This window comes from Agelaius phoeniceus, chromosome 4 (assembly GCF_051311805.1).
Source record: "Agelaius phoeniceus isolate bAgePho1 chromosome 4, bAgePho1.hap1, whole genome shotgun sequence".
NCBI lineage: Eukaryota > Metazoa > Chordata > Aves > Passeriformes > Icteridae > Agelaius > Agelaius phoeniceus.
In genome coordinates, this window is record NC_135268.1 from 48,389,164 (window position 1) to 48,415,757 (window position 26,594).

At 35.2% G+C, this 26,594-nt stretch overlaps 1 protein-coding gene across 14 annotated transcripts in view; it reads left to right on the forward strand.

Annotated features, from left to right (window-relative positions):
• Positions 1 to 26,594, forward strand: part of FRYL (FRY like transcription coactivator) — a 163,598-nt gene that overhangs the window by 87,689 nt on the left and 49,315 nt on the right. For 9 of the 14 annotated variants that reach the window (XM_054633078.2, XM_077177557.1, XM_077177555.1 and 6 more), the window contains 23 exons: positions 2,439 to 2,483; positions 5,674 to 5,777; positions 6,408 to 6,516; positions 7,515 to 7,601; positions 8,236 to 8,407; positions 9,087 to 9,219; positions 9,474 to 9,581; positions 10,783 to 11,020; positions 11,633 to 11,818; positions 11,908 to 11,994; positions 12,749 to 13,017; positions 13,422 to 13,617; positions 14,568 to 14,692; positions 16,861 to 16,918; positions 18,297 to 18,388; positions 19,447 to 19,619; positions 20,062 to 20,222; positions 20,744 to 20,854; positions 21,729 to 21,883; positions 22,004 to 22,103; positions 23,204 to 23,372; positions 24,167 to 24,426; positions 25,617 to 25,757. In XM_054633078.2, coding sequence (XP_054489053.2) covers positions 2,439 to 2,483; positions 5,674 to 5,777; positions 6,408 to 6,516; positions 7,515 to 7,601; positions 8,236 to 8,407; positions 9,087 to 9,219; positions 9,474 to 9,581; positions 10,783 to 11,020; positions 11,633 to 11,818; positions 11,908 to 11,994; positions 12,749 to 13,017; positions 13,422 to 13,617; positions 14,568 to 14,692; positions 16,861 to 16,918; positions 18,297 to 18,388; positions 19,447 to 19,619; positions 20,062 to 20,222; positions 20,744 to 20,854; positions 21,729 to 21,883; positions 22,004 to 22,103; positions 23,204 to 23,372; positions 24,167 to 24,426; positions 25,617 to 25,757 — 3,279 coding nt within the window. Of the gene's footprint in view, positions 1 to 2,438; positions 2,484 to 3,021; positions 3,044 to 5,673; positions 5,778 to 6,407; positions 6,517 to 7,514; positions 7,602 to 8,235; positions 8,408 to 9,086; positions 9,220 to 9,473; positions 9,582 to 10,782; positions 11,021 to 11,632; positions 11,819 to 11,907; positions 11,995 to 12,748; positions 13,018 to 13,421; positions 13,618 to 14,567; positions 14,693 to 16,860; positions 16,919 to 18,296; positions 18,389 to 19,446; positions 19,620 to 20,061; positions 20,223 to 20,743; positions 20,855 to 21,728; positions 21,884 to 22,003; positions 22,104 to 23,203; positions 23,373 to 24,166; positions 24,427 to 25,616; positions 25,758 to 26,594 lie in introns of those variants that run through there. The other 5 variants (XM_054633075.2, XM_054633076.2, XM_054633079.2 and 2 more) reach the window with 3 other exon arrangements.

The following is a 26,594-nucleotide window of genomic DNA, read 5'->3' on the forward strand; positions in this document are numbered from 1 at the left end:
GTGACTTATCTGCTCTAAGTAGAATGTATAGGAAGTGCAAACTTCCTATCTTGTGTTCACTTATTGAAGGAATAGAAAATGAACTGTGAGACGGGAAAAGATGTTAAATCTACAGCCTGTGATACAAATTTTAAAAAACCAATTACAGTGTCCCTTTAACTTGTGCCTTCTGTTGGTATCATTGTAACCATCAATCGGTTGATAAAGACATCAAGATATTTACAAATCAGTCACTTTATTGTAGTTATTGTACGTGTTCTTTCCTTGATTATGATTAACATAATTCATGATTTTGCCTAATGTATTGATTTTGATAATGTTAATAAATTCTTTGATCCTTCTTCACAACACTGATTCTGGTTAGCTATGAGTGACAGTTACAGAGCTTATTTGTAAAATACATAAACCAGCATGAAGTCGAAAGGAAAACGGTTTAGCTGCTTTGATTGTTTTGGGTCATTTTGTTCTTACAGCATCTTTCACACCTTTCTGTTGCTTGTTGGGTTCTGTATATTTTTCATCTAACATTATTGCAGTTCTTTTGCAATATTTGCCTTGATATTTGTTTTGTGGTTTATTTTGCTTATGGAGGCTGCTTGTGCTTTTTGTTTTTAAAGCTTTAAAAAAAAACTCCTTACAATCTAGGAGTTGCCTTTTTCTGGCATAATGTCCATTGCTGGTAATGGATGTATTAAAACTATAAATGCCAGTGAGTTTAACTGGTATTTGCTGAGCATGCATTTTATATTTTACTTAGATTTGTTAACCACTAACAGCTTAACACATTTACTGTAAGGCTCTATTCAGCAGAAATTCCACTTACGAATTTCTGCAATTCAGAATTTGCAGTGTTATGATGCTATGCCATCAATGAGTCCTTTAGGGTATTTTATGGCTTGGTTTAATTTGGCACACCAAATACTATCAAGTTTTTTGGGTGCCTGCCTTGTTCAGAAACTTCATTGAGCTTAATCTTGAAAAATAAACCCCCACTATCCTGATGTGTCTTATGAATTAATGTGTTCCTTTGTTTCTGAAGCTAATTAAATGCATGCACTCTGTAATAAGTAATCTCATTAATTTACAAATCTGAATTTCACAGCAGTTTAGTCTTTCGGATTTCCCCTCATTATATTTCCTGATTTTCTAATGACGAAAATTATTTTATTTGGAGTTATTTAAATATGTAAAATGAAATAAGAAATTCCAAATCTATTGCCTCTAGTATCCTTGTTATTAATAAAGTAATTTTGAAAGTTACTAGGAGATGCTTAGAGCACTAATAGGATTCATTTACCCCTGCTGTATTTGTTGAAATTAACAAATTAGGAATTGAAATAATGATAACACTTGGAGTCTGTCACAGGGATATTCCATGAAGAGTACAGGCATGCTAGAAGTCACCAAGAGGTAATGTAGGTTATGGATTCATGGTGCTCTCATTATTCCCTGGTGAGTGCCCAGTACAAACTCTCCTTAGCCATGAGCACCACGTTGCACGTTGGTGACTGAAATGAGCCATTTCCCATTTGCCATGCTGTGAAAGCTCACACCTTTGCAGTGGTCCCACAGTACCTGATGCAGTTTGTTCATACCTGCCTTACCTTCTGGTGCTATATTAAATTTGATAATGCTCCTGAGAGTGCTCTGAATCCTAAACCTGGCAATATTTATGGTCTTTATAAATTCTTTGTGCTGGGTTTCAGTGCACATTGCCTTTAGTTATCTTCAAAGCAGGCTTAGAGTGTGGGGAGAGCATCCTAGCCTTGCTGAAAGGAGGAAACCTAGGGTCTGGACCAGTGCAATTAGCTCATCAGTGAGCTGTAAGAGTCAGTTTAGACCAGGAGTGTACGAAAGGGTTGGTTTTTTTCTGGTATATATATAGTTAGCTTTGTCCCACAAATCAGTTGGGCTGCTTTTTCAGCACTGAACCCAGCAGGCATTTTTTTACACATTGTAGTGTAGGCAAAATTCTGAGTTTGTTCAGCAGACAGTAAAGCTAGGTCAGTATTGTAAAACACTTTGCTTACTTTTTTTTGACTAGTATTTACACAGACTAATTCTAGCAAGTTTGTCAGAAATTTGATACATTCTTGGATGAATCTGAGTTGTGGTATCTTTACTACCTCTTCTGGTGGGAGGAAGGAACATTTTAAAAAGCTGGAGAAATGGGAGAGAACAGTGTCTGTCATTCTGCACCACTGTTGGCTGGAAAAAGAGTATTTTTTTTTCTCACACTTTACCTATAGTGTCTGTTACCACAAAGCCTTGAAAATTGAAGGAACGTTTTCTGCCACTGTAGCAAACCCTTTATTTCTACTGAATAGAGTCCTTGCTAGACAGCTATCTGTTGGTTTTGAGCTTTTTTTCATCTAACATGCATGTGCCTTCCATTCTCATGTTTGTTATGTTTTGCTGTCTCACATTGCTTTATTTAGATGCCATCTAACAACAGTATCAGAAAACAAATAGAAACACTGCAGGTGAGTTAATACGTTGTTGTAACTCAGTGAAATGTTGCTTTGTCTCATGTAAATACTTTTGTTTTGGTTTTTTATGTTATTTGTTGTATTTTGTGCTTTCCTTTCTTTGTAAAATTGCTGTTAGTACTGTTAGAAGCAATAGGACTAAGGATAGCTAATGTTTCAAAGATGTTTTTCTCTTGCCAGGGAGTAAAGGAGAAAAATCAGAAAATTGTCTAATACCAGTTTTTCCTTGGGGGTGAAAGTGTGGCTTTGTGAGATTGATTATTAATATCACAGCTGGTTTCCCTGAACACCAGTGCATGTTTCCTCTGGAAGTAACTACCTATTCAGATGTATGGGTTTTTCTGTTACTTCATTTCAAAAAGTGTCTTGCATGTGAGCAAACGGAAAACATTTTCACAATAAAAAAATGTGAAACTGATTTACTGTAACAACTTGCAGTGCACTAACTTGAAAGACTTTTACACTGTTGGTTTTGCAGGTTTTAAAAAGTAGAAATTGTTTTAGTTCAGAACAGAAGAAAAGTTTAACATCAGTATTAAAAAGTACTTTCTTCAGTAAGTGACTACATTTGACTAACGTGGAAAAAATGCTATTTTGTTTCTTGCCATCATTGAGATTTGTTTCATTGACTCATTTTAATGTGTTTTAATTTGCTCTTACATTTTTGGTTTTGTAACAGATACTGTTCCTGACAACTTTTTTCATAGTCTGCTGATACCATAATTTATGTTTAAAAGTTCTAGAATTTTAAACAAAACTATGTTTAAAAAACCCCAAACATATAGCATACTTTAAAATGTGACAGATATCATCCAAAAAAGACTAAAATTCTGCCAGATGTTGAATTACATAGCCATCTATTCCTTATTCTAGTTGCTCTAATGTCTAAGAGAAAATAAATACTGACATCTAAACTCCAGGTGTACATGCAGTGTTGTAATTCAGACCCCAAAAGCAATTTTGTGCTAGAATATTTTTTAGCTCTTCATTGTAGGAAGTGATAATGAAAGTTTTCAATGCTTAAAATAATAAAAGTACTGCAAAATTTATTTCCTAACTCTTTTTAATGCCTCTATATATGCTCCTTTTTTTCCTTTATAGCAAGCAAACTTTGTCATAACTACTCAGAAGTAGCTCTATTGGATGATACACCTGCTAACAGATGGAACATTGTTTACACATTATTAAACTATCTGCTACCTCTACCATTTTTTTATTAGATGATTGAAAGCCAACAATAATTTTTTTGTTTACTTCTGGACCTGTAAATTAAGCTCCCCTGTAGAATATCAGAAATTAGAAAATTGAAGTATTACTCATTTCCAGATGCATTTCAGATAGACTTTGATAACATTTATACCAATGAATTCCCCTTCTGCTCTGACAATCAGTAATTCTTGGCCTGTAAATTAAATACAATGAATAATAATATTGTGGGGTTTTTGCTGTTTAAGCTGATTAGAATCAAACCTATCCCACTCTTACCCTCTGGTACAGTTACATTTCCTTCTTCCTCACAGTAGCACTGCAGGTAAATTAACTGAAGAGTGAGACATTTATCAGTGTGCATAGTAAACAGGGACAGGTGTATCTTCTTGCTGGATAGATTTTGTCCAGATCATTTCCCTAAATTTAACTACTGCCTAGCTATAGGTGCTAATTCAGAGGTGGTGGTAGCACACATTGATGTGTGAAGGGAAGGTAGAACAGCGTTATCAGTGATGTAAACGGGGTTAAGTTATTCCCTCTAATATTCTGGTAGTCAATCTTGTGTGTTACTTGTCTGTCCTACTTTGAAATACCACTTCTGCCTCTGTGATTCTGTGATAGGCTTTTCGTGCCAAAACCAGTAGTTTGGACCCACCTGTGTTAAAGCCACCAAAATTACTCTCCTTTGTGTATATAATCTTTTACGCAGACATGGACATGAGGTTATTTTGATCAGCTTATGGGTGCGAGTTGGACTTTCTTACTGCTAGAATTAATGTACAGGGAGCTTTGAGGTTGTGGGAGAGAGAACCATGAGTGAGACCATCTCTTTTTGAACAGTATGTTTTTTTAGTTCCACTTACACCCTTTGTGAATTTGCATTCCATTTGTCCTGGAAGGACAAAGGCATCTGCAATTCTGACTCACTGGCTTGTGGCACAAAATATGAAATTAATTATGTTCAAGTCATCATATAGATGTGTCTTGAAACAGTGGGACTTCACTGGAGAAGGGGAAGGTGTGGTTTTGGGGTTCTGTTTTTGCTTTTTTGTTAGTTTTGTTTGGATTTATTAGTTTGAATTGGGATAATGCCCAAAAAGTTGACAACTCGGAATCATTTATTATATTCAGAAATTTATACTTATGGCCAGGTCCAGGAATCTTGCTGGACACTTCTAGATTGTAAGTACTTCAAGAATCCCTATTTGGAAAGGAGGCTTCTAGAGCTGGTACAAAGAATGTTAGCTACTGTTTTACACAGTTTAAGAGCTTGGAGGAGCAAAGCTAAACTCAGTAGCAGCTTGAAGACAAAAATCATTTTGTGTTCAGTACATTATTTAAACTGAATTGTGCTGCTAGATTTTATATTAATTCAAGAAACAGTAGCATAATTGTTACAATAAAAGTTCATTGAAAGTGGACAAACACTAATACAGCCTGCAGGAAGTGTCTGCGTTGTCTGAAGCCACACCCAGAGATGCATCTTTGTGTTCCTTCCCTGTTTTGCATTCTTTTCTTCTGCACCTGCTATTGTCTGCTGTCACAGGCTGAGTGATGGAATGAGACCTTGTGCCTGATCCAAAGCAGCTACTCCAATGTTTTAGACAAACTAAAAATTGGTTTGCTATGAAGTAGGCATTTGTTACCAATGGCTTTCTGAGAAAAGTTCTTGAAAGCAATATACTCTTGGTGTGTTCATCTCAAGAGGAATATCTGCTTTTTAGTTACTGCTCTGCCCTCAGAGTTAGAGATGTGTAAAATGAGCTGGAGTTACTAGTTAAATAAATTTAAGGTTAGGAAATATGCAATACAGGCTTGTTTATTTTTTTTTAAATATCAAAAACTTGTAGTCAGTATTAAACCCATCTGCTTTCATTGTTAAAAAAAATTATTTTCAAAAGTAAATAAACATTATAATGAATTTTGTCAGTGTCTCACAGGCAACAATAACTGTATTTCTAAATTTATTTTACAGAATAAAGATCCCAAAATGTCCCGAGTTGCACTGGAATCTTTGTATAGGTTATTGTGGGTTTATGTTATTAGAATTAAATGTGAAAGCAACACTGTAACTCAAAGGTAAGTTCATTATACAAAGTATTTTAAACTACTGATGATGGAGATTTTATTCCAATCTAGTGATATCAGAAGAGAGCTTGAAGCCAGCTCAGGGATGGTTTAGTCAAGTAAGCAATAAATATTTTCTCTTAACAGAGAAAACCAAAAGCCCTTGAGTACTTTGATGGAAAGAATTAACAGAGTCTAGAATTGTCTTTGCAGGGATAGAAGAAGGCAGAGAGATGAGCAGGAAATTTATTAAAGTCAAAAGGCACTAATGATGACAGAACAAATTGGGTATGAAGTGTCCATCACTAAGTATGGACTGGAAATAAAATGTTTTATTTATAATTGTGTATAATGAGAATTTGGAATAGTCATTCAGATTTTGCCCCTCCTCCTGACTGTTAGTAACTGGTTTAAAACAGGATATTTTTCAGTTCATAGAGGAACCCATGATCCTATTGCCTGTGACAGCTGGTGTTGGGCTTTCTGTACGTGGTCCTCCTACCTGTATAGGCTTCCATATTATTTCATAGTAGGTCCATATACACACACACTCTTCCAGATTTGAACTGTAACATCAGTGCTGTTACAAGTATCTATTTTTAAAAGATCTTTTTATTTCTTTTTGTTTCTAAACTCTTGTAGCCGTCTCATGAGCATTGTATCAGCACTTTTCCCAAAAGGGTCGCGCAGCGTGGTCCCACGAGACACACCTCTGAATATATTTGTGAAGATTATTCAGTTCATTGCTCAGGTAAGAATACATCTAGGTAGAGCCAGAATAGTAGGATGAACATCATTTGGAAGAAATGTAAGTTTAAGGTTTGTTTTTAAAATGTTTGTACTGAATTAATGGTCTCATCTTGAGTAGAATTTCTCCAAATACGTGTAACAAACGAAAGAATTCATTCTCTTTCTAGTGGTGGCAAAACTTTTTTTTTTAAACATCACAAACTGGTATGTACAAACATTATGATGATTAGTATTTACATTTGTATTGCACTGTTGGGGGCAGTGTGTGTATATATATTTTTTTTTTTCCTATGTTTGTAATAGAATTTCTAAATCCATTATGGTATTTTTATAAGGGACAAAGAATTAGAACAGTAATACCTATTTATGTTTAGCCTGGAGACTGACCTCAATAGACAGAAATAGTATGCAATGAATGCAGTAGTATATAGTCAGCACTACAGTATGATTTATATTATTTTAGGTGCTTTTCTTGTCCTAATATCAAAATGCAAGATGCAATCTCACATGATGAGCTCTCATTAATCTTTAACTTTATAGATTAGAGACATCTTTTCCTGTCTTAGAAATAGCTTGTCTGTGCTTCAGCTTCCAAAACTATTTGCTTTTGGTCATACAAGGATGAGGCAGGATGCACAACTCATAACTGTTTATATTTTTTTGTATTTATATTGTAGTATGTTTTTCTACCTTAGGACTTCTCTTTATCCCAGTTTCTTTTTTCTAACAGCTCATCTTATTTGTAGAAATGTGTTTGATCTGATGATGAATTGTCTGGGAATTTTTTCAGGAGAAATGGTTCAACCATATCAGGGGATGAGCTGTGTTGAGTTGTACTAGATTTAAAAAAAAAGTCATAAGAATAAGGAGGAAAAAAGGAATATTTTATAAACTTTTAAAATAACTTTTAAGACATGATACCCAGTAGCTGTGCAAAGTCAAGAAATTAGGTGTATTAATGGAAAAGAGATGATCATACAAATCTATTTTTCTTTGTAGGAACGTTTGGATTTTGCAATGAAAGAAATAATATTTGATCTTCTTAGTGTTGGAAAATCACCTAAAACCTTCACGATTAATCCAGAGGTAATAAAAGCTCATTACTTACATGCCATGAGAACAAGGCATTGAGGGATTTTTGGGGGGGAAGTGGTTAACTTTGTTTGCACCACAATAAAAGCAGATTAATGAATATCTGAAGGAGTGTTCTGCTAACACTAAAGAAATAATTGTTGTTGTGCACCGTTGCTGTTTGATTTTAGGTGAGCAAGCAGTTCTACAGTTAAGACTGATTTCAAGAACAATTTCAGAAAATATGGGTTTTTTGGTACAGTGTAACTGTAAAGCATTTTTTCAGGAAAGTCATGCCTCGCTCTTCAAGACCCAGTCTAACAGATGGGATGTTTAGCAATGTCTGTCTTCAGTGTGTTGCTCTAGAGGTTCAAATCAAGTCCTTGAGTGCTCAGTACTATAAAATATTCTGTATCTTAGCCTGGGCCAAGTAAGTTCACTTGAATCACAGTGTGGGCTGGCACAGAAAACTTAAGCTCTATTCCTGTTACTTTCATTACCCTAATATGTAACATTTAAATAAGTTCTGTCCTGCTGTCTGTTTAAAAGAGAGGAAAAATGCAATTTGTATTTTGTCTCTGTGTTACTTCAATATTGTAATTTTTTCTGTTTTCTCTTCCCTTTTTTCCTCCCATTTTTGTTCTTGAAGAGGATGAATATTGGCCTCAGAGTCTTCCTTGTCATAGCAGATAGCTTGCAGCAAAAAGATGGTGAACCACCGATGCCAACAACAGGAGTTGTTCTTCCATCAGGAAATACTCTACGTGTGAAGAAAATTTTTCTTAATAAAACACTGACAGATGAGGAAGCAAAAGTTATAGGTATGTTGTATTCTTTTGCAAGTTGGCATTTCAATATGTATGTGTATATTCCTAATTATTCTCATCAGTACATTAGGGTAACTTTATTTATGTATTTATTTTAATTGTTAGCAAGAATTACTTTGATTCTTAGAGAGGGCTGCTAGACATTATTGACCCGCTGGTGTCTCAGACTAAACCCATGTCTTTTCTTAAAGTGTTTTGCACTTATTGCAAAATAAGTACAAAGAAGCCTGAGTGCAGTGAGTGTGGTTAATAGCATGGCAAGTTTTTTTTTTTCTTGATGTCACTCTTAAAATGTCCCAAATGTCTCTCAGCTGAGTGGAGTAAGACAATCTTGATCCCTGTACCTTGTTGATTTTCTATGAATGAGGTAGTCATCTCAAAGGACTGTTTCAACATGTCAAATTTAAACTAGAACTAAAAAGCTTGGAATTGAGAAAATAAGAAGCAGCTAATGGTTACTTCATTGCTTTTGTTTTTCCCGCAGGAAACTTCTACTTTTGTATAATGTCTTATATTTATAGATATGTATTTAATAAATACATGCATTTGTTTTGACAGTTAAAGTATATATTTCATGTCATCTGTGCAATAAGAAACTTGTCCTAACCTGAATAAGTGGCAGATATTTTAATAAAAATATGAAAGAAGGTGATAGAACTCTTTGATTTTTCAGGAATGTCCATATACTATCCTCAAGTCAGAAAAGCACTGGATAGCATTCTTAGGCATTTGGACAAAGAAGTTGGAAGGCCCATGTGCATGACTAGTGTGCAGATGTCCAATAAAGAACCGGAAGATATGATTACGTATGTACTGAATTGCAGCATTTTCACTGTCACAGTAGCATCACATTCTTTTTATTCTCTTATGTTGCAGATGCCATCATTAAAGTGTTACAGTTGTGGGGTTTTTACTGGACTATTAAGTGAATGTTAGTTTCATTAATTATTGATAAAAATGTTTGTTACCTCCATAGTTGTGGCATGAAATGGAAAATACATTTCTAGTGTACTGAAATCAATTTTCTGGTCTCTTTATTGATTATAAACTGCTTTTGTAGGGGTGAGAGAAAACCTAAGATAGATTTGTTCAGAACTTGCATTGCTGCTATTCCAAGACTGATTCCAGATGGCATGAGTAGGACTGACCTCATTGAATTGCTTGCAAGGTAAGAGAAACGGGATTGTGCTCTTAGTGGATGTTCTTTTTCAAATGCTGCGTGTGCACGATTGTCAGTGTCCTCACTCTGCAGCATGAGTCGCTGCATGCAGGCTCTGTCCTCGCTGCTCCTGCCAGCCTTCTGCAGTTGGTCAGCTTTTCCTGGCTATAGTAGCAGGAGGCAAATTTATCCTGCAGACTTTGCATTTACTTTTAGAGAGAGTATTCTGAGAACTAGGAATTTATTGCTGTTGCTTTGTTGTTTTGAACTTGTTTTATCTTTTTGTTACTGCTATACTTTTTTTCCTCTCTTTTTTTCTTCTGTTGCGAATACTATAAATTTTCATAAAGTCATTCTTGTTTGACATTGCCAAAATTTGAGACAGGCACCTGGGGGAAGCTTCAGTATTTTTCTCTACTAATCCTGCTTTGTTTTTCCATTTTTCTGTGATCCAACACAACCCATATTCTTCCATCTCTTATCTCAGTTTAAATCGAATATACCTTGTCAGTACTGATAAATAGTTGAGAAGATTTTTTAAAATTTTAAATGTAAGAATAGTCTGGCACAGAAATACAGGACAACTTATAGTTGGAAATTATAAATCCATTTTCATATAATGGATTGAATTATAAATATAAAAAGTTAGTAATAACTTAAGAAAATAAGATTTTTCTAACACTCTTTCTTCAATGTTTAAAATAGTATTAAAGATATGAAATTATTAAGTAATATTATAATACTGGAAGAGGTGTCTTCTACCATAGCAGGCTTAGACAGTTTTTTAAGTATATGTGCAAAGGATTGTTTTGTGAATTTTTTCTCATATCCAAAGTAAGTGTCCTTTAGCTGCAAAACAAATGTGTTGTTTTCAATTTTAATTTGAAGAAAATAGCTTATACATCACAGGGTGCTGGTCTGCTGAGCTCAGACACCTGCAAAGATCCACCTTTGTTAAACACTTGATAGTCTTTCTTGAACGCTGTTTATTTGTATTAAGTTTTGTGAAACCTCACATTATTTTGCTGTAGTAGAAGTGTCTTCTGTTACTGGCCAGTTTCAGTTTTATTCAGTGCAGAAAATGAATCTCTGTGGAACTGTTCTACATTATACAGTAAAGAAGGAAGAGTAAACACCAAACTTTAAATTAGAAAGGCTGGTTAAGAGTATGCTTTTTTAGGGTGATGATACCAATGTTTTTTCTAAACAGGCTGACAATTCATATGGATGAAGAACTTCGTGCATTGGCTTTCAATACACTCCAAGCATTAATGCTTGATTTTCCAGATTGGCGGGAAGATGTTCTTTCAGGATTTGTTTATTTTATTGTGCGTGAAGTGACTGACATCCACCCAACGCTTCTTGACAATGCAGTAAAAATGTTAGTGCAGCTCATAAATCAGTGGAAACAAGCAGCCCAAATGCACAATAAAACCCAAGATGCTCAGGTATATCTATATAAGGTCCTTTGATGTTAAAACATACTTGGAATCTACATACAAACTTAGTAGTGGGCTTTACTGGTTTTGTTAAGTAATAAATATTTAGCTAAATTTCTTACAGCACTTGAAGACTTCTAGATCTCTCATTTTAAATTAACATTTTTTATCAAAATAAAATTAGTCCCAAATTATTAAGTATTACGTGAACACTAATTCATGACCACATTTTGCTTACATTATAGGAAATATGTAGGAGTTATTAAACAGTAGAATTAAGCCCACCATTTTTTACTTGCCAGTAGAAAGGGTCCAAATAATTTAATATCATAATTGTTTACAAAAGAGTATTGCTTGAGGTTTTTGAAATTTTGCTCTCATTGCATCATCTTGTGAGAAAGTGAAATAAAGATGTTCTTATGGTATTTGTTTGGACCAAATTCAGAGAGGTGATAAAAAATGAAGTGACTAATATTATGTCATTCTCATAATGCAAAATTTGACCAGTACCTAAAAATCTGAATATTTTATTATTAAATCAGCCATTGCTAATAATGGAACTGTATCTTAGCTGTGTTTATTTTTTCTTTATTTGCTTAACTTCTGTGTTGTTTTTCTTAGCGTGGTGTGTCCAATGGGGCTGCCCATACCCTTCCCCTGGAGAGGACCCTTTATTCCAGTGTATTCCATGTGGTGGAAGGCTTTGCTTTGGTCATCCTTTGCAGCACAAGGCCTGCCACCAGGAGATTAGCTGTCAGCGTTCTCAGAGAAATAAGGGCCTTGTTCACACTTCTAGAAATTTCAAAGGTAACAGTTGATGACCCATTCTTAGGCTGCCTGGTGAAACTGCTTTTATTTTGACATTCTTTGAGCCTGGTATGCTTTGTGTTTTGTAGAGTGATGATGAGTTGGCTATAGATGTAATGGACAGACTAAGTGCTACTATCCTGGAGAGTTTCATACATCTCACAGGGGCTGACCAGGTAGGACCGTTTTTATGTAAAGTTGCTTGTAAGATGAAGTAATTCTGTAAAGCTATCCCAAATGAATAGTATGTATTTCAAATGATAGCGTCATTATGTTCATGCTGATTTTAATAGCAATTTAACACCACAAAAAGGCAAAAATCGAGGAATGTTGTGAGGTTGACTCCACCACTGTAAACTTTCTGACTGATAGTGTGTTGTTATCACCACCATATAAACACTGAGAGCTGTGTCTATCTGTTTTTTCTCATCTTGCTCACCGACTGCAATTTCTTAAAAGCAAAAGGCACTGTTTTTTTCTGCAGTAATACAGTGTCATAACAGTCAACGTGCCCTTTATCCATGATGAATGCTCTAATAACTGTCAGTGAATAACAGCTGAATTCCATACTTGGGTATTTATCGTAAACTCCTAAGTATCAAGGAAACTTCTGATTTTAGGATTAGGAAACAAATTGAAATTCAGTAGTAAGGCTTTTAGAGTACAAATCTTTTGGAAGAATTAAATCTTTATGCATGAAAGGGTGTTTTTCTAGGATTTGCTATTTCCTAATACCAGTTTGTTCACAAACAACATATTTCTATAGCTGTTCACATTAAGATCTTCTGTAAAAAGCCCCAGAAATTACTTTTTTTTCTGTTACGGGTGTGCTTTTGATACTGATACTTTATTAGATATATAACAAAAGATATTGTTGCTTAAAATACATGGGTATTAAATATTTCCTCATTGTCTTTTCTATGCACGCAGACTACTTTACTGTACTGTCCCAGTTCAATAGATTTACAAACTCTGGCTGACTGGAATTCCTCCCCAATCAGCCACCACCTTGACGTGGTCAGTCCCTCACATATTTGGATATTTGCACATGTGACTCAAGGCCAAGATCCATGGATTATAAGCCTATCAAGTTTCATGAAGCAGGAAAATCTTCCAAAACACTGCCCAACAGCTGTAAGCTATGCTTGGACATTTGCTTATACAAGACTTCAACTGCTGTCTCCACAAGTAGATATCAAGTAAGTTTATTTCTAAAGTAAATACATTATATTATATTATTTCAAGATTTATCATCATTGCAGTGTCATTATTGTTTCATTGAGGTAACATAAATTCTTGATATTGTCTGTGGATTTAATTCAGCTTTATATCACAAAAAATTAAAGCAGATTTATCTGTATAAAATATGGAGCTAACATTAATTAATGCCTTTGGCCATATTGTAGTTCAGCAGATTTGAATATAAAAGCATGCATTATTGATGTACAAGTCTGCTCTGAATAATTTATTCAAAGTTTACTATGTTAACAATTTGGGAAGTCATGGCATATATATAACTGAAAAATAAATTCAGTAGAAAACCAAAGTAAAATGCAGTAAGCTTAATTTACTCTACTGAGCTCTTCTCTTTCTTTTTTAATAGCAGCCCTATCAACGCAAAGAAAGTAAATACTACTACAAGCAGTGACTCCTATATTGGGCTCTGGAGAAACTACCTGATTCTTTGCTGCAGTGCAGCATCTTCTTCAAACTCCTCCACTTCCACAGGCTCTGTGAGATGTTCCCCTCCTGAGACGCTGGCGTCTACCCCAGACAGTGGTTATAGCATTGATTCAAGAGTAGGTTCTTCTAATACTTTCTGTAAATAAGTCTACATCTTATTGAAAATAGAAACACCAGAGGGTGTATTATGTTCTATCGTGATTAGAAACTGGTATAATTTGTCTGAAAATAATTTTAGGATACCTTTGTTTTTCATTTGTTTAGAATACTGTTTTAGTTTGCTTTTCCCAATCTGTAGTATGTTTTTAAAGCAAATCCAGTTGCATAATGAAGACATTCACCAAATCTCAAAATCTTATGTAGCAGTAATAAGGAAATGTTTTGTTTGCTGTTAAAGGGGTGGTTTTGCTGTCATTAGACTTCTGTAGTTCTGAGCAAATAGACTCTCACTTCAATAATTGAAACAGGGACCTATTCAGGCATGATGTATCTTGTTGTATTTTCCCAATCACAGATTGAAATCACAGATTGGGAAAATACAATGCATTTTATCTGCAGATTATGGGGTTTTTCCCCTCTTCTTTTGCTTCTTTTTGTTCATCTCATTTTTGACTTCCCGTAGAAGATACAGTAGACATAAAGATAATTCATGGACTATGCAGCTGATTTTTGACAGAAGCAGCCTGTTCCACTTGTTTGTTACCAAGATACTTTCCCCAGTTCTACTGAAAGCTTTATTCTCTTTGAGAACCACTCAGGAGTCTAAGGAGTTGGACACCAGAAATCTACTTCTTCCCCAAGGAGGGCAGATACATTAATGTGCAAAGCATCTGTATATCATATTGTGCAATTCATTGTCCTCTGAGTAGGAAAATTCAGTGATGCAAGAAATAGTTAAACTATTTTGCTATTTCAGGAAATCTTTTCCATGTCAAAGATAAATTTCACTTTTATCATTTTGAGTCACTGGTCCAGTGTGAATAGACTGTGAAATTACAGCAGATGTTTTCATGTCACCACCTTGTGGTAGCTACTTCATTGTGTTTTGTTCTGGTTTTCTTCTTAGATTATTGGCATTCCATCCCCTTCCTCCCTGTTTAAGCACATAGTTCCAATGATGCGCTCTGAGAGCATGGAAATTACAGAATCTCTTGTCCTGGGACTTGGCAGGACCAACCCAGGAGCTTTTAGGTAACTGTTGTGTTTCATCTGTTTCTATTCTAATTGGTTATAAAGCTGGGGAATTTGAGCTCATTTTTTCTTTCCTTTTTTTTTTTTTTTCTTTTTTTTTCTTTTAAGAATTTTTAAAAAGCTCTGACAACTGATTCTCATTGTTTTTTCTAGCATTTAGAGGCATGATAGAGATGGTTAGAGATTGTAAAAATTTTATGTGGAGGTCATGCCTGCATAAAGAAAAAGAAGTTAGTAGAAAGAATAAATAGCTTATTGGTATTTAAAGCTGCCCGTATCTGAAAGAACAGATTATGTGGACTAATAACATTTGAAATGTTAATTACAACCAAGTTTGTAGTAGTTGATAAACTCTCCTTATTGGTATTGTCAATTGCTCTTTATGAGGATGAATGAAGAGAGAGAACATCTGAGGACAAGAAAACCTCCTGGGAAGGCCATCAGATGTTCTCTGACAGCAGCCAATCTCTGCTGCTGAGAGAAATTATGATTTATAAAGTTGAGATTATGAGAGTTATTATGAGAATTATAAAGTTGTACCATGCACAGCAACCAACTCTGCTTCTGCAGAAGGAACAGGAATTGCTGTACTGTTGGTTTTGAATAAGATGATGCTTCTCTCCAGTCACTTGTGTCCCATATTGTCTCAGACAAAAAATCAATATTGATATTAATGCCAGGTTCTCAGTTGTCGTATTCTGGTTTATATCCCTTGATAATCTTATAATTTTGTATGATATCTGACTTCATTTGCTGCCAGGAGTAAAGCAAAACTTTGTGCCATGATCCTGAAGAGCTGCTTAACAGCTATAAAGTCTAGAAAATGCTTTCAGAGACAATTTTACCAGAAATCCTTGATTTCTGAATTAGAAACAACTCATCCAGCAAGTTAAAAAGAAAAAGATCTGATTCCTCATCAGTTTTATAATTTCAGATTGTGTTTTTTTTTCTATGACCAGCTTTTTTCTCTGTCTAGTGCATGTACTCACACCAGATGCTAGCTGTAGCCTACCCCTCACCATTGCTGCTCTGCACTGATTTGGTGTTTAGCTTTTGTGGTTTTAGGCACTGTTCCTCCCCACTTGTTATGTTTGCTCAGGAACTTTTTCCACTTTAGACTATATGCATGCAATCCACATACATTTATTAGAATAATATTTTTGCTTTGTGTAACTGATAATATAAATTCTTCTAGGTATCTCTTGATCTTCGTTGTAAGCCTACCCTTTACTATATTATAGCACAGAAAAATTTCTTCCAAGTTATTTTCTGTGTTTGAAAGAAAATACATAGCAATATCTAACCATGCTTAACTTTCTTGTAAATGAGCACACCACAAACATTTGTGCAGCATTCTGATCACCTGGACCCATTCTCTGAAGGAGGAACTTTGCATGAGGTATCAGAGGAGTCAGTCATTTACCATGAAAACTTGAAGTGGTTTATGCTTTTGATAGATCTCAATTGGGGCACCACAAGAAGTAGAAGAATGTGTCCACTCCAACAAATCTGGAGGCAGTAGTTATAACAAATATGAAAGTAAACCAAATATATTTTTACTGTAGTATGTTATCTGCATACTTCTATACTACTGATCTCCTTTCCCTACCTCCTTTTTGAAGTCATGGGAATCTTAGTTTGGCAGCAGGAATCGAGTAGTGAAAAACTGTGGTGCTTCAGAACAAAAGGGGGATGTAAGCACGCTGTCAAAACCTGTTTCAGTTTTCAAAGAGACTGGTCTAACTACGGTCAGTGTTTTGTTACTGGACTTAAAGAAACAGTATTAACAACTAAATGCATCATAATAGCTGAAAGGGCATTGTATGATAAGCTGCCAGCATCCTTTTTTCCCTGTAATGATATCCATCTGCACCATATGGCTTTGTTAAACTCTTAATATGAAAATAAATTAAAATTATCTGTGATAGAAATAAGCCATAATACTTGGAGAATGCAAATTTAGGGATAATTGTTTGGAGTTAATTTAATAATCTCCTTTAAATTAGGAAAATATCTTTCTAGGAAACTTTGCTTTTAAAAGCTACAGATAAAGAAGGAAAACCTGAGGGTATTTTAACTTTTGTTTTAATACTAGTTCTTGAGAAACATCTTTCAGTTGAGATGTTAATTTAATGTTTGTTTTTATCCTTTTAATTATTTTACTTCAGGGAACTAATAGAAGAATTACATCCTATAATTAAGGAAGCACTTGAAAGAAGGCCAGAGGTAATTAAATAATTTCCATTATACTCAGTACAGTTTTAACTGTCTTTTTACAAAGAGGAAGTGTTAGTTATTTTCTTTAATTTTTTGCATTTACAAACAGTCAGTATAACAGATAAAAAGGTGAAATATTGCTTTTTCAAATGATTGTGAAGTGTTTGCATTAGAAGAGCTTCATGTTTGAGATCTCTGTTATTCCTGTATCAGAGATTTTATTTCAAATGATGAAAAAATACAGTAACCTCTTCCACATTCAGTTAATTTCTTTAACCTAATCATAGTTTTACACAATTGTTACTTTATTATATCATCAATGACATTCCCACAATTAGTGGTAGCTATGACATAGAATTGAGTTTAAATGTCCACTAATTTTGTTGGGGTTTGGTGGTGGTGGTGGTTTTTAGTGGAAAAGGTTGTAAACTCAGCTGACTGCTCTAATAAAAATGATGAAAAGGAATAGCACTTCTGTTTCAAAATGTTACTGTACTGTTGTGTGTTGTGTCAGGCTTGCATACAAATCACAGAATCACAGAATATTTCCGGTTGTAAAGGATCTTTAAAGGTCACCTAGTCCACCCACCTTGAAATGAGCAGGAAAATCTTCAGCTACATCATGTTTCTCAGAGCACCATCAATGTGGTGACCTTGAATGTTTCTACTGATGGGGCATCTTTCATCTCTCTGGGCAAGATGTTCCAGAGATTCACACCCTCATAATAAAAAGTGTCTCTTTTATATCTAGTCTAAATCTACCCACTTTTAGTTTAAAACCTTTGCCCCTTGTTGTATCACAACAGGCCCTGCTAAAATGTTTGTCCCCATCATTCTTACAAGCCCCTTTTAAGCACTAAAAGGTCACAATGAGGTCTCCCTGGACCCTTCTCTTCTCCAGGCTGAACAGCCCTGGCTCTCACAGCTTCTGTTAACAAGAGAGATGCTCCAGCCCTCTGATCATTTTTGCAGCCCTCCTCTGGACTCACTCCAGTATGCCCATGTGCTTGTGGCCTCCAGAAGGCAGTACTTCAGGAGGGGTGTCACAAGATTGGAACAGAGAGGCAGAGTCACCTCCCTCAAAATATGTGGGGAGACTGCCTGTTGCACTTCATTGTTTTATATATTGCACTTAATGACAGGAGGCTGGATAATACATGTAGCAGCAAACCTGGTATATCTCAGAGCTGCAACAGGGAAAACGTTTGTTCGCTGTCTGGTTTATTAAACTTATTAGCAATTTTGGTAACTTATCTTAAAAGATGGGCACCTCTGATAACAGATGCCAGTTGTAGTACAGATACAATAATGCTTTTATATTCTACTCTGGTTTTCTACTTAGTTTTTCCTCTGCTTCATGTAATTTTGTGTTTCCTCTGATGGACAGAACATGAAACGGCGCAGGCGTCGAGATATTTTACGAGTACAACTAGTGCGAATATTTGAACTGTTGGCAGATGCTGGTGTCATTAGTCACAGGTAGGGGCAGCACGCATGAGAAATTCTTGGTGTTCGTGAGTTGTCACTGACTATGACTCAGTAAAACAAGCATGCAAAATTCATCAGTGAGTTTCAGTATATCACTAAATAAATAGACATGGGGTTATAAAACTCAGAATTTTGCTGGTTTTCTAATCCCTCTCGCTCCCATGTTCTTTGTCACTGTGTTCTATGTTTTATTTAAGATGTTACTGTTCCCCATACTTTGAACAGGCAGTACATCATGGTCTCTTTTGTTTGTGTGTGCTCAAACATCGCACCAATTGTAACTGTTCTGTGATAATTCAGGAACTTCTGCCTTACTTGGAGTGCTGGTGCTAGTCAGCACATCCTATGCAGAGAAGGCTGCTGCTCATTAATGTTGGACTTCTGAAGGATGGAGAATGTTAACTCAGTTGTTTTCTTTTCCTCAGTTTACCCTGCTTGTGTAGGGACACTTTGAAAGAAGTTTTGGCATATGTTTTACAAAAGTCCTTAGGAAATTTTTTCCTATTCGTGTGGAATTGTATAAGAGCAAGTAGTCTAGGAGATGGTTGGCTCCTCCCCCCACAATTTGACAACGATACTTAGATATGTATTTGTCAGCCGTAACAATATATGCGTGAAATTCTCAACCTTCAAGTGTATTACAGAAAATTGCCTCAGAAGCATTGCTGAAATGTTTATCAGCATGCTGATATTATAGAATCCAACTATTAAAACCATTCTTTCCCTTGTCTTTTAAAGTTCTCACAAGGGGAGGGGGAAGAGACTTCATGTTTGAAGATTTTAGTTAACACTTGTCCCCAGTAAAAAAGCTAGTTCTGTGGAAGGATAAGTGACTTCAGATAATTAGGTTTGATTCTTAGTTTGCTTTCACTGGAGTTTTTTACTGTATTGCTGAAGTAGAAGCTGGATGAAGAAATTACTTTGAATTAAGTATTTGCAGTGATGAGGTTGTAGGGTTTTTTAAAGATAAAAAAACATAATGATGTTATTCAAATGTTATATGTAATTACTGTGCTCTTTGATTTTCTAAATTTACTTTATTTGTTCAGTGCAAGTGGTGGCCTTGATAATGAAACACATTCCCTCAACAACACTTTACTTGAGTATGTTGATTTAACAAGACAACTCCTAGAAGCAGAAAATGAAAAGGATTCTGATACATTGAAAGATATCCGATGCCATTTTAGTGCCTTAGTGGCAAATATCATCCAAAATGTTCCAGGTATGTAAAAATGTAACTTCTGATTACTGATTATTTAATATGCAGTATATTTAAAAAAAACAAACCAACCAAACAGAAACTAAACCAAAAGACACTTCTTATCTGAACTTGCAGAATACTTTTATTAAAAAAATTAGTGACATCATTTTTGAGTATAACTTTAGCAGTATTAGTTTTAAGAGATTTTGGTACTGTTTGGCAAAGTCCTGTTGATTGTTTATGTATTTGAGTTCTGTGTACTAATAAATAACTTATTCTTGTACACTACTGGCATTAAACAGGACAGTAGTCAATCTACATCCAGGCATTATGGTGTTAAAATAATAGTGGATCTTTACAGGGATTTTTCCTTTTATATTCATAGTTTGGGTCTGTTTGCATTACATGCTTTATCTTAAAGAATTACAGGAGGAGTGTGTATAACTGTGTGTATTTCTTACAGTTCACCAGAGAAGAAGTGTCTTTCCACAGCAGAGTCTACGCCACAGTCTATTTATGCTGTTCAGTCACTGGGCAGGCCCTTTTAGTATCATGTTTACTCCCCTGGACAGATACAGTGATAGAAACATGCGAATAAACAGACACCAATACTGTGCATTAAAGGTATTTTAACACTTCTGAATTTTGGAAATAGATTGTTATGTCAACATGATGCAAATTCAACATTTGGGCTTTGAGATGTGGTTTTCACATCCATGTTTTAGCACCTTTTTATTCCTTCTGCTTATATGTGTATTTATGTCAGTTCCGCTTTTCCCATACTGTGACTATTGCACTTGCCATTGAAATTTCTTATAATCACTACTGAATGTTCACTTCCTCACTTTAGTTCTCATTTGCTTAAGTTAAAGGCTTTCCTCTAAATGTAAATTAGCAATGAAACTGGTTAATGGTGTATTAACTCTTCAATATGTCAGCATTTTAGTATTGACCCTTCCTTGTATTTGAAAGTTGGGGAAAATATGATTTCATAATTTCTTGAATAAAATGTTAAACATTTTTTATTGCCCTTGGTCTTTCTCTCTTAACAGGTTAGTATTTAGTTATCTGATATTTTAGTGGACTGAGTAAGAGCAATTCCTGTATATGAGTTATTAAAACGTGTTTTTCATTGCTTTCCAAAGGCTATGTCTGCTGTACTGTGTTGTGGCCCTGTTGCAGACAATGTTGGGCTTTCATCTGATGGCTATTTATACAAATGGCTGGATAATATTTTGGATTCACAAGATAAAAAGGTAATACAAGCAATGTCAACATCACTTTGCAACTATCAGTGCCTCAAACACATGTTTTAGTGAGTTTGCAGACAGATTTGCCTAAGTGCTCCACTTAAGCTCAAAGCTGTTTTAGTAGCACAGGGTTTTGCACTGTCCTTCACGTGTATTCACCCTGTTGAGGAAGGTGGTCCCTAATCAGACACCAAGAGAAACAGAATTGAAGAGGAAAGGACAAGGGGTGAAGCACTGTATATTGTTTATAAACTGACCAACCATGTTAAGTTGTAGTAATAAGTCAGGTGCTCCACAAATTTAAAAGAGATGAGATTTTGAACATGAACTCTTGTGAGACTGTAGAGTTCCTTGGGGTCCTTTGGAGTTAGTAAGACCAAGCTTTTCATCTGAACAGCAAGGTAAGCTTTAAAGGTAGGACCTCATTGCCCTATAACGCTAGGACTACATAAAAATACAGCACCTGTGGGCTACTTTGAGTCCAGGAAAGATGCAAGTCTCCATGCAGATGTATCCCTTGTATCCCACTGGAATTCTTGCTTGTCTTTAAATGCTTCTTTGTATCTAGTGCTTTCAGGGCAGTGTTTCGGTGTGAGACAGAAAAAAGCTCAAGCTAGCCTTGGAACTGAAGGGGAAAAAAAGTCAATAGAGCTCTAGTTATTTGTGTCAATAATTTATGACTGTGTGCAAGTTGAACAGTAACAGTGTGATAGAATTATCTGCTGCTACTTTAGTCTATGGTGTCATTGGTTTTGGATGAAAAAGATTTCATGTTCCCAAAGGTTTCAGCTTTCTTAAATAGTTGTTTTCCTATTTTATGCCACTTTGTAAGTTGGTCTTTTTTTCTACATTTTTACATAATATATTTATTGTTCTCTAGGTTCACCAGCTGGGCTGTGAGGCAGTGATGCTGCTCTTGGAACTCAATCCTGACCAGAGTAACCTCATGTACTGGGCCGTTGACCGGTGTTACACAGGTTCCAAGCGGGTAGCAGCTGGCTGCTTTAAAGCCATAGCCAACGTGTTCCAAAACAGGTGCTACAGCATTTTTCAAAGCTTTAAAAATTCCATTTTCAGTGTGCTTTTATGTAGAACTTCAAATCTTAGAAAACCAAATGTAATTTTATGTTTTTCATACTTGCCATTCTTTCATAGGGATTACCAGTGTGATACAGTGACCCTCCTGAATCTCATACTGTTTAAAGCAGCTGATTCTACTAGGGCTATCTATGAAGTTGCTATGCAACTATTGCAGGTTTGTAAGCTAATTCTGATTTTTGTTTTCTTTTAAAATAATAATTGTCCTATATATTAAAAAAAATATGGTTTTGTTTAGTTGTCTTCAGTAAGGAAATTGAAAAACAACGTTGTTTTTTTTCTTCTCTATTTTAGTACATAGTTAAACCAGATCCTTACCTGGCACATATAGACTTTCCTGAAAGTCTGTCTGTTTCCATGCACTCAAGACCTGTATTTTCATAGTACCTGCTTTTTCAGGAAACAACCTAAATCAGGACTCTCTTGATTTGGCCCTGAAACTGAGTGATACATAGCTCCCTTTGTCCAAAGGCACCTCAGAGAGAAGCAGATTCCTTCCCAAGCCTTCTCTGTCTGCTGGGGTAGCTATCAGTTTTCTGATTTTTGCACTATTACCAAACATTTTTTCATCTGTCCATGTGGAGAGATGACAGTGATGATCTTGTTACCCATTTAATTTACTTTTGTATATTCCTTTCTGAGGTCATTTAGGGGTAAACTTAAGGTCACATTAGTGTTTAAAAATCTGTGCTGATAGTAGCTCCAACCTTAAGTCTTGGAGATTTTTTATAAGGTTTTTTGGTCAGCTGAATTCAACAGTGAAGTCCCCGCTGAAGTCACACCCTTATTGATATATCATCCCCATCTCTCTTCTCACATGGACACTACTTGTCAAAATCAACCCAAATTGATTTTTAAAGTATCAGAATGCTTCAGCCTCCTGCTGCATCTCTACCACATCAGAGATTGTGTTGTTCCTGTCCATGTCTCATAGATGAGCAAAAATTGGTGTTGTTTGGAAATGCAAATGTTAAATAGTATTTTGCATTTCTTTATAGATAAATTTGTATTTAAGATGGTATTTTGTGAAAGCAGGTTTTGGAACTTTATTGCTGGAAACTCATCACGTAGAATGTACCTTAGCTAGTCTTCTATTAATTTACCACCGTGTCAGCAAATGCTGTAGGTGTATGGAGATCTGCATAGATAAGAAACATGAACTGAGAATAGATGCATTAACTTAAAAAGTGATTTTTGTATAAAAATTTCTACAGTAGCTCTATATTTAGCTTCAAAATCTGAACATTACTGTTGTAGATTTTGGAACCAAAGATGTTCCGTTATGCTCACAAACTGGAAGTTCAGCGGATGGATGGGGTTTTGGGACAGCCTTCTCCTTTACCACATTTGTATTCTATGTCCTATTATCAACTGTCAGAAGAATTAGCAAGGACTTATCCTGAGCTGACACTTGCTATCTTCTCAGGTATGATTTTAAAACAAAACAAAAAACTTCATCAAGTCAAAAGCATTGTACAAAATGTGTCATTCTTATTTTTCAATAACTGATTTATATGTAATTCACTAAAATCAGGACACCAACATCATCATATTGAATAGAGACAAAAAAGCCTACTAAGTGACAGTTTTTGTTCACTTGTTTGAAATATATTCAAGGTGAAAGAACATGAATCAAAAATATTTTACTGACTTTCTAATAACCATGGAAAATCACATTATAGAAATAATTTGCAATTTAAAAAAAAACATTCTTTCATTGTTCCCTTTGGTGTGTTATTTATTGTAGATTGCTTAAATATATTATTCTGCAGCATTTTTAAACAATTGCAGAATAATAACCTATTACATAATTTAAAAAAAAAACCTACTAGGACTAATATAAGGAAGAAAAAATTTTAAGTGTTTTTTTGCCAAACGTGGTACATTTTCATGCCATAGGTTTTTCAGTGCCCTCCTTCAATTCAAGGAATATATGTACACACACATATACATACATATATATGTGTATATATATATATATGCATACTAATGTGATTTCTTCATCGTACTGTTTGTCAGCAGTGTCTTCAGTTAGCTCTGCTGAAGACTGTAGACTTTATCATTATGAAATGGCACTAGTCAGCTAAACAAAAAAAATGCATCTGTATCAGCATGACATTATATCAGTATGGTGTGCTGGGCTCATGATTGTTGTTATCACCAAGCCAGTTCTCATTATTGATTTGGAATTCATGTATGTACCTAATTTTTGAATGGCAGAAGTGAGTCAGAGAATCCAAACAGCTCACCCAGCTGGGAGACAGGTGATGCTGCATTATCTGCTGCCATGGATGAACAATATTGAGTTGGTGGACTTGAAACCTTTGCCAACCATTCGTCGGCAAGATGAAGATGAAGAAGATTCTCTGAAGGACAGGGAAATGATGGTGAACAGCAGACGATGGCTACGAGGAGAAGGCTGGGGGTCACCACAGGCTACAGCTATGGTTCTGAACAATCTGATGTACATGACTGCAAAGGTAAAATTAATTACTTACATGCTTATCTATTTCAGTGGATTGTTCTGTTTAGGATGCTGGAAAATACTCTTCAGAGATACTATGTGACCAAGCTTTCAAGAGGTACTGTTTATATTTGTGGAAGTGCTTTGAGTACCCAAACTATACCCTAAAGTTTTGAGGTATTCCAAGAAATATGTAATATATTACATAAATGTCATAGTAATTGTTATGTATAATTGTTATGTATAGTGACAGTATATAACTAATGTTTTGCAATATAGATGTCTAGCTGGATAGAGCATACCTAACTGCCTGTGTACCTATGATCTCAAAGTGGAGTTTTGGAACCTCTCTTGCTACCTGATTGACTCTCCTTCTTCCTATCATAGCTACCTCCAACAGAGAAGTATTGCTCACATGCAATGCTCCTGTCAATAAGAATCTTAGTGATGAGAGATCATGTTTTGAACTATCAATTAAAAGCTCTTGTCAGTGTGTGGTCCATGGAGTTTTATTCAGTATTTTCAGCAACTGGGAGACTGGGTCTCTGTTAAATTGCACAGAATTGTTAGAGTTGAAAGGGACCTCAGGAGATCATCAGGACCAACCCTCCTGCCAAAGGTCACCCTGAGCATGTTACACAGGAACTTGTCTAGGTGGGTTTTTGGTCTCCAGAGAAGGAGGCTTCGTGACCTCCCCCAGCAGCCTGTTGCAGGGCTCTCCATCCTCTATGGAAAGAAATTCTTCTTCATGTTGAGATGGAACTTCTTGTGTGTTAGTGTATGCCCATTGCTCCTCATCCTGTCACTGGGCACCACCCAAAGGAGTCTGGCACCATCCTCTTGACCTTTGAGATACTTATAAATATATATATTAATGAGACCCTCCCCTCTCAGTCTTCTCTAGACTAGAAAGGCCCAGCTTCCTCAGTCTAATGTATTATATATCAATGGGATATAAAATATGTACACATATCTTTAGATATATTTTTATACAATTATATCTATAGAAGAAAATGCTATTTCCAGAAAATGTTTTTAAAAAATCACGTGAAAGCATCATTCTGGAACATTGAAAAGGCAACAGTTTCCTACAAGATTTATGTCTCTTTTTTTCTAGAGCCTGTTTTGCTTGATCAGTGCAGATAATTTCTGAGTACAGTGTTTTCTGATGAAGTTTTCAGGACATACATTTATTTTGTTTTCTAGTATGGTGATGAAGTGGCTTGGTCAGAGATAGAAAATGTCTGGACTACTTTGGCAGACAGCTGGCCAAAGAATCTGAAAATAATTTTGCACTTCTTGATCAGTATTTGTGGAGTGAACAGTGAACCCAGCCTTTTGCCTTATGTGAGTATGTGACAGATCTCTCATTGGTGCTTATTGATATTTTAAAAATTAGTATGTCTGGCAGCAAAGATCACCAAATAAAAATGTGAGGTTGGATTGATAGTATCAAAATCTCCACCCTGTATTTTATGACCACTAATACTATGAACAAATCAAATTCAGTTCTTTTGTTTGCATTACTTTGGACATCTATGTCAAAATTACAGAATCAATTAAATTAATTAATTTGTCATTAATTGAATGATTGTAGGACTATATGAAGACCATAGATATTATTAAGTGATTAAATAATAAAAATGTAAAAAAGTTACTAAAATTCCACGTGTCTTAGCATGTTATTTTCTTTTGTCATACAAAGTAATCTTCAGAGTTTGATAGGTAAACTTGGATTAATTTTATTAAGAGTACACAATGAATAATTTTTTTCTCATGCTATAATTTAGTATATTTCTGAAAAGCAGTCAGATAATACAGGAAAATAAAGCACCAGTTACACCCTGCAGAGCATCATTATTTCATGACCAATATTATACAAAAAAACCCCACAAACCATCCCAAGCACCCTCAAAACAATTTTATTTTATGTGAAAATGTATGTGAGAGCACTGCAGGATAGCATGAAGAAAAATATGATAATATGCAGGAAAAGAAATAGTATGGAACAGAATTGTGAAATATCAAGAAGAAATTATATCAGAATACATTCATTCCAGTGTTGGTCTCAGGTGCTGCTAAAACCTTTGTAAGAAAATCTTTTGCTTAAATGATTTTCAGAAGCATACTTTCAAACTTTATTGTCAGAAGAATACAGAAAATTTACGGAAAATTTTTCTGGAA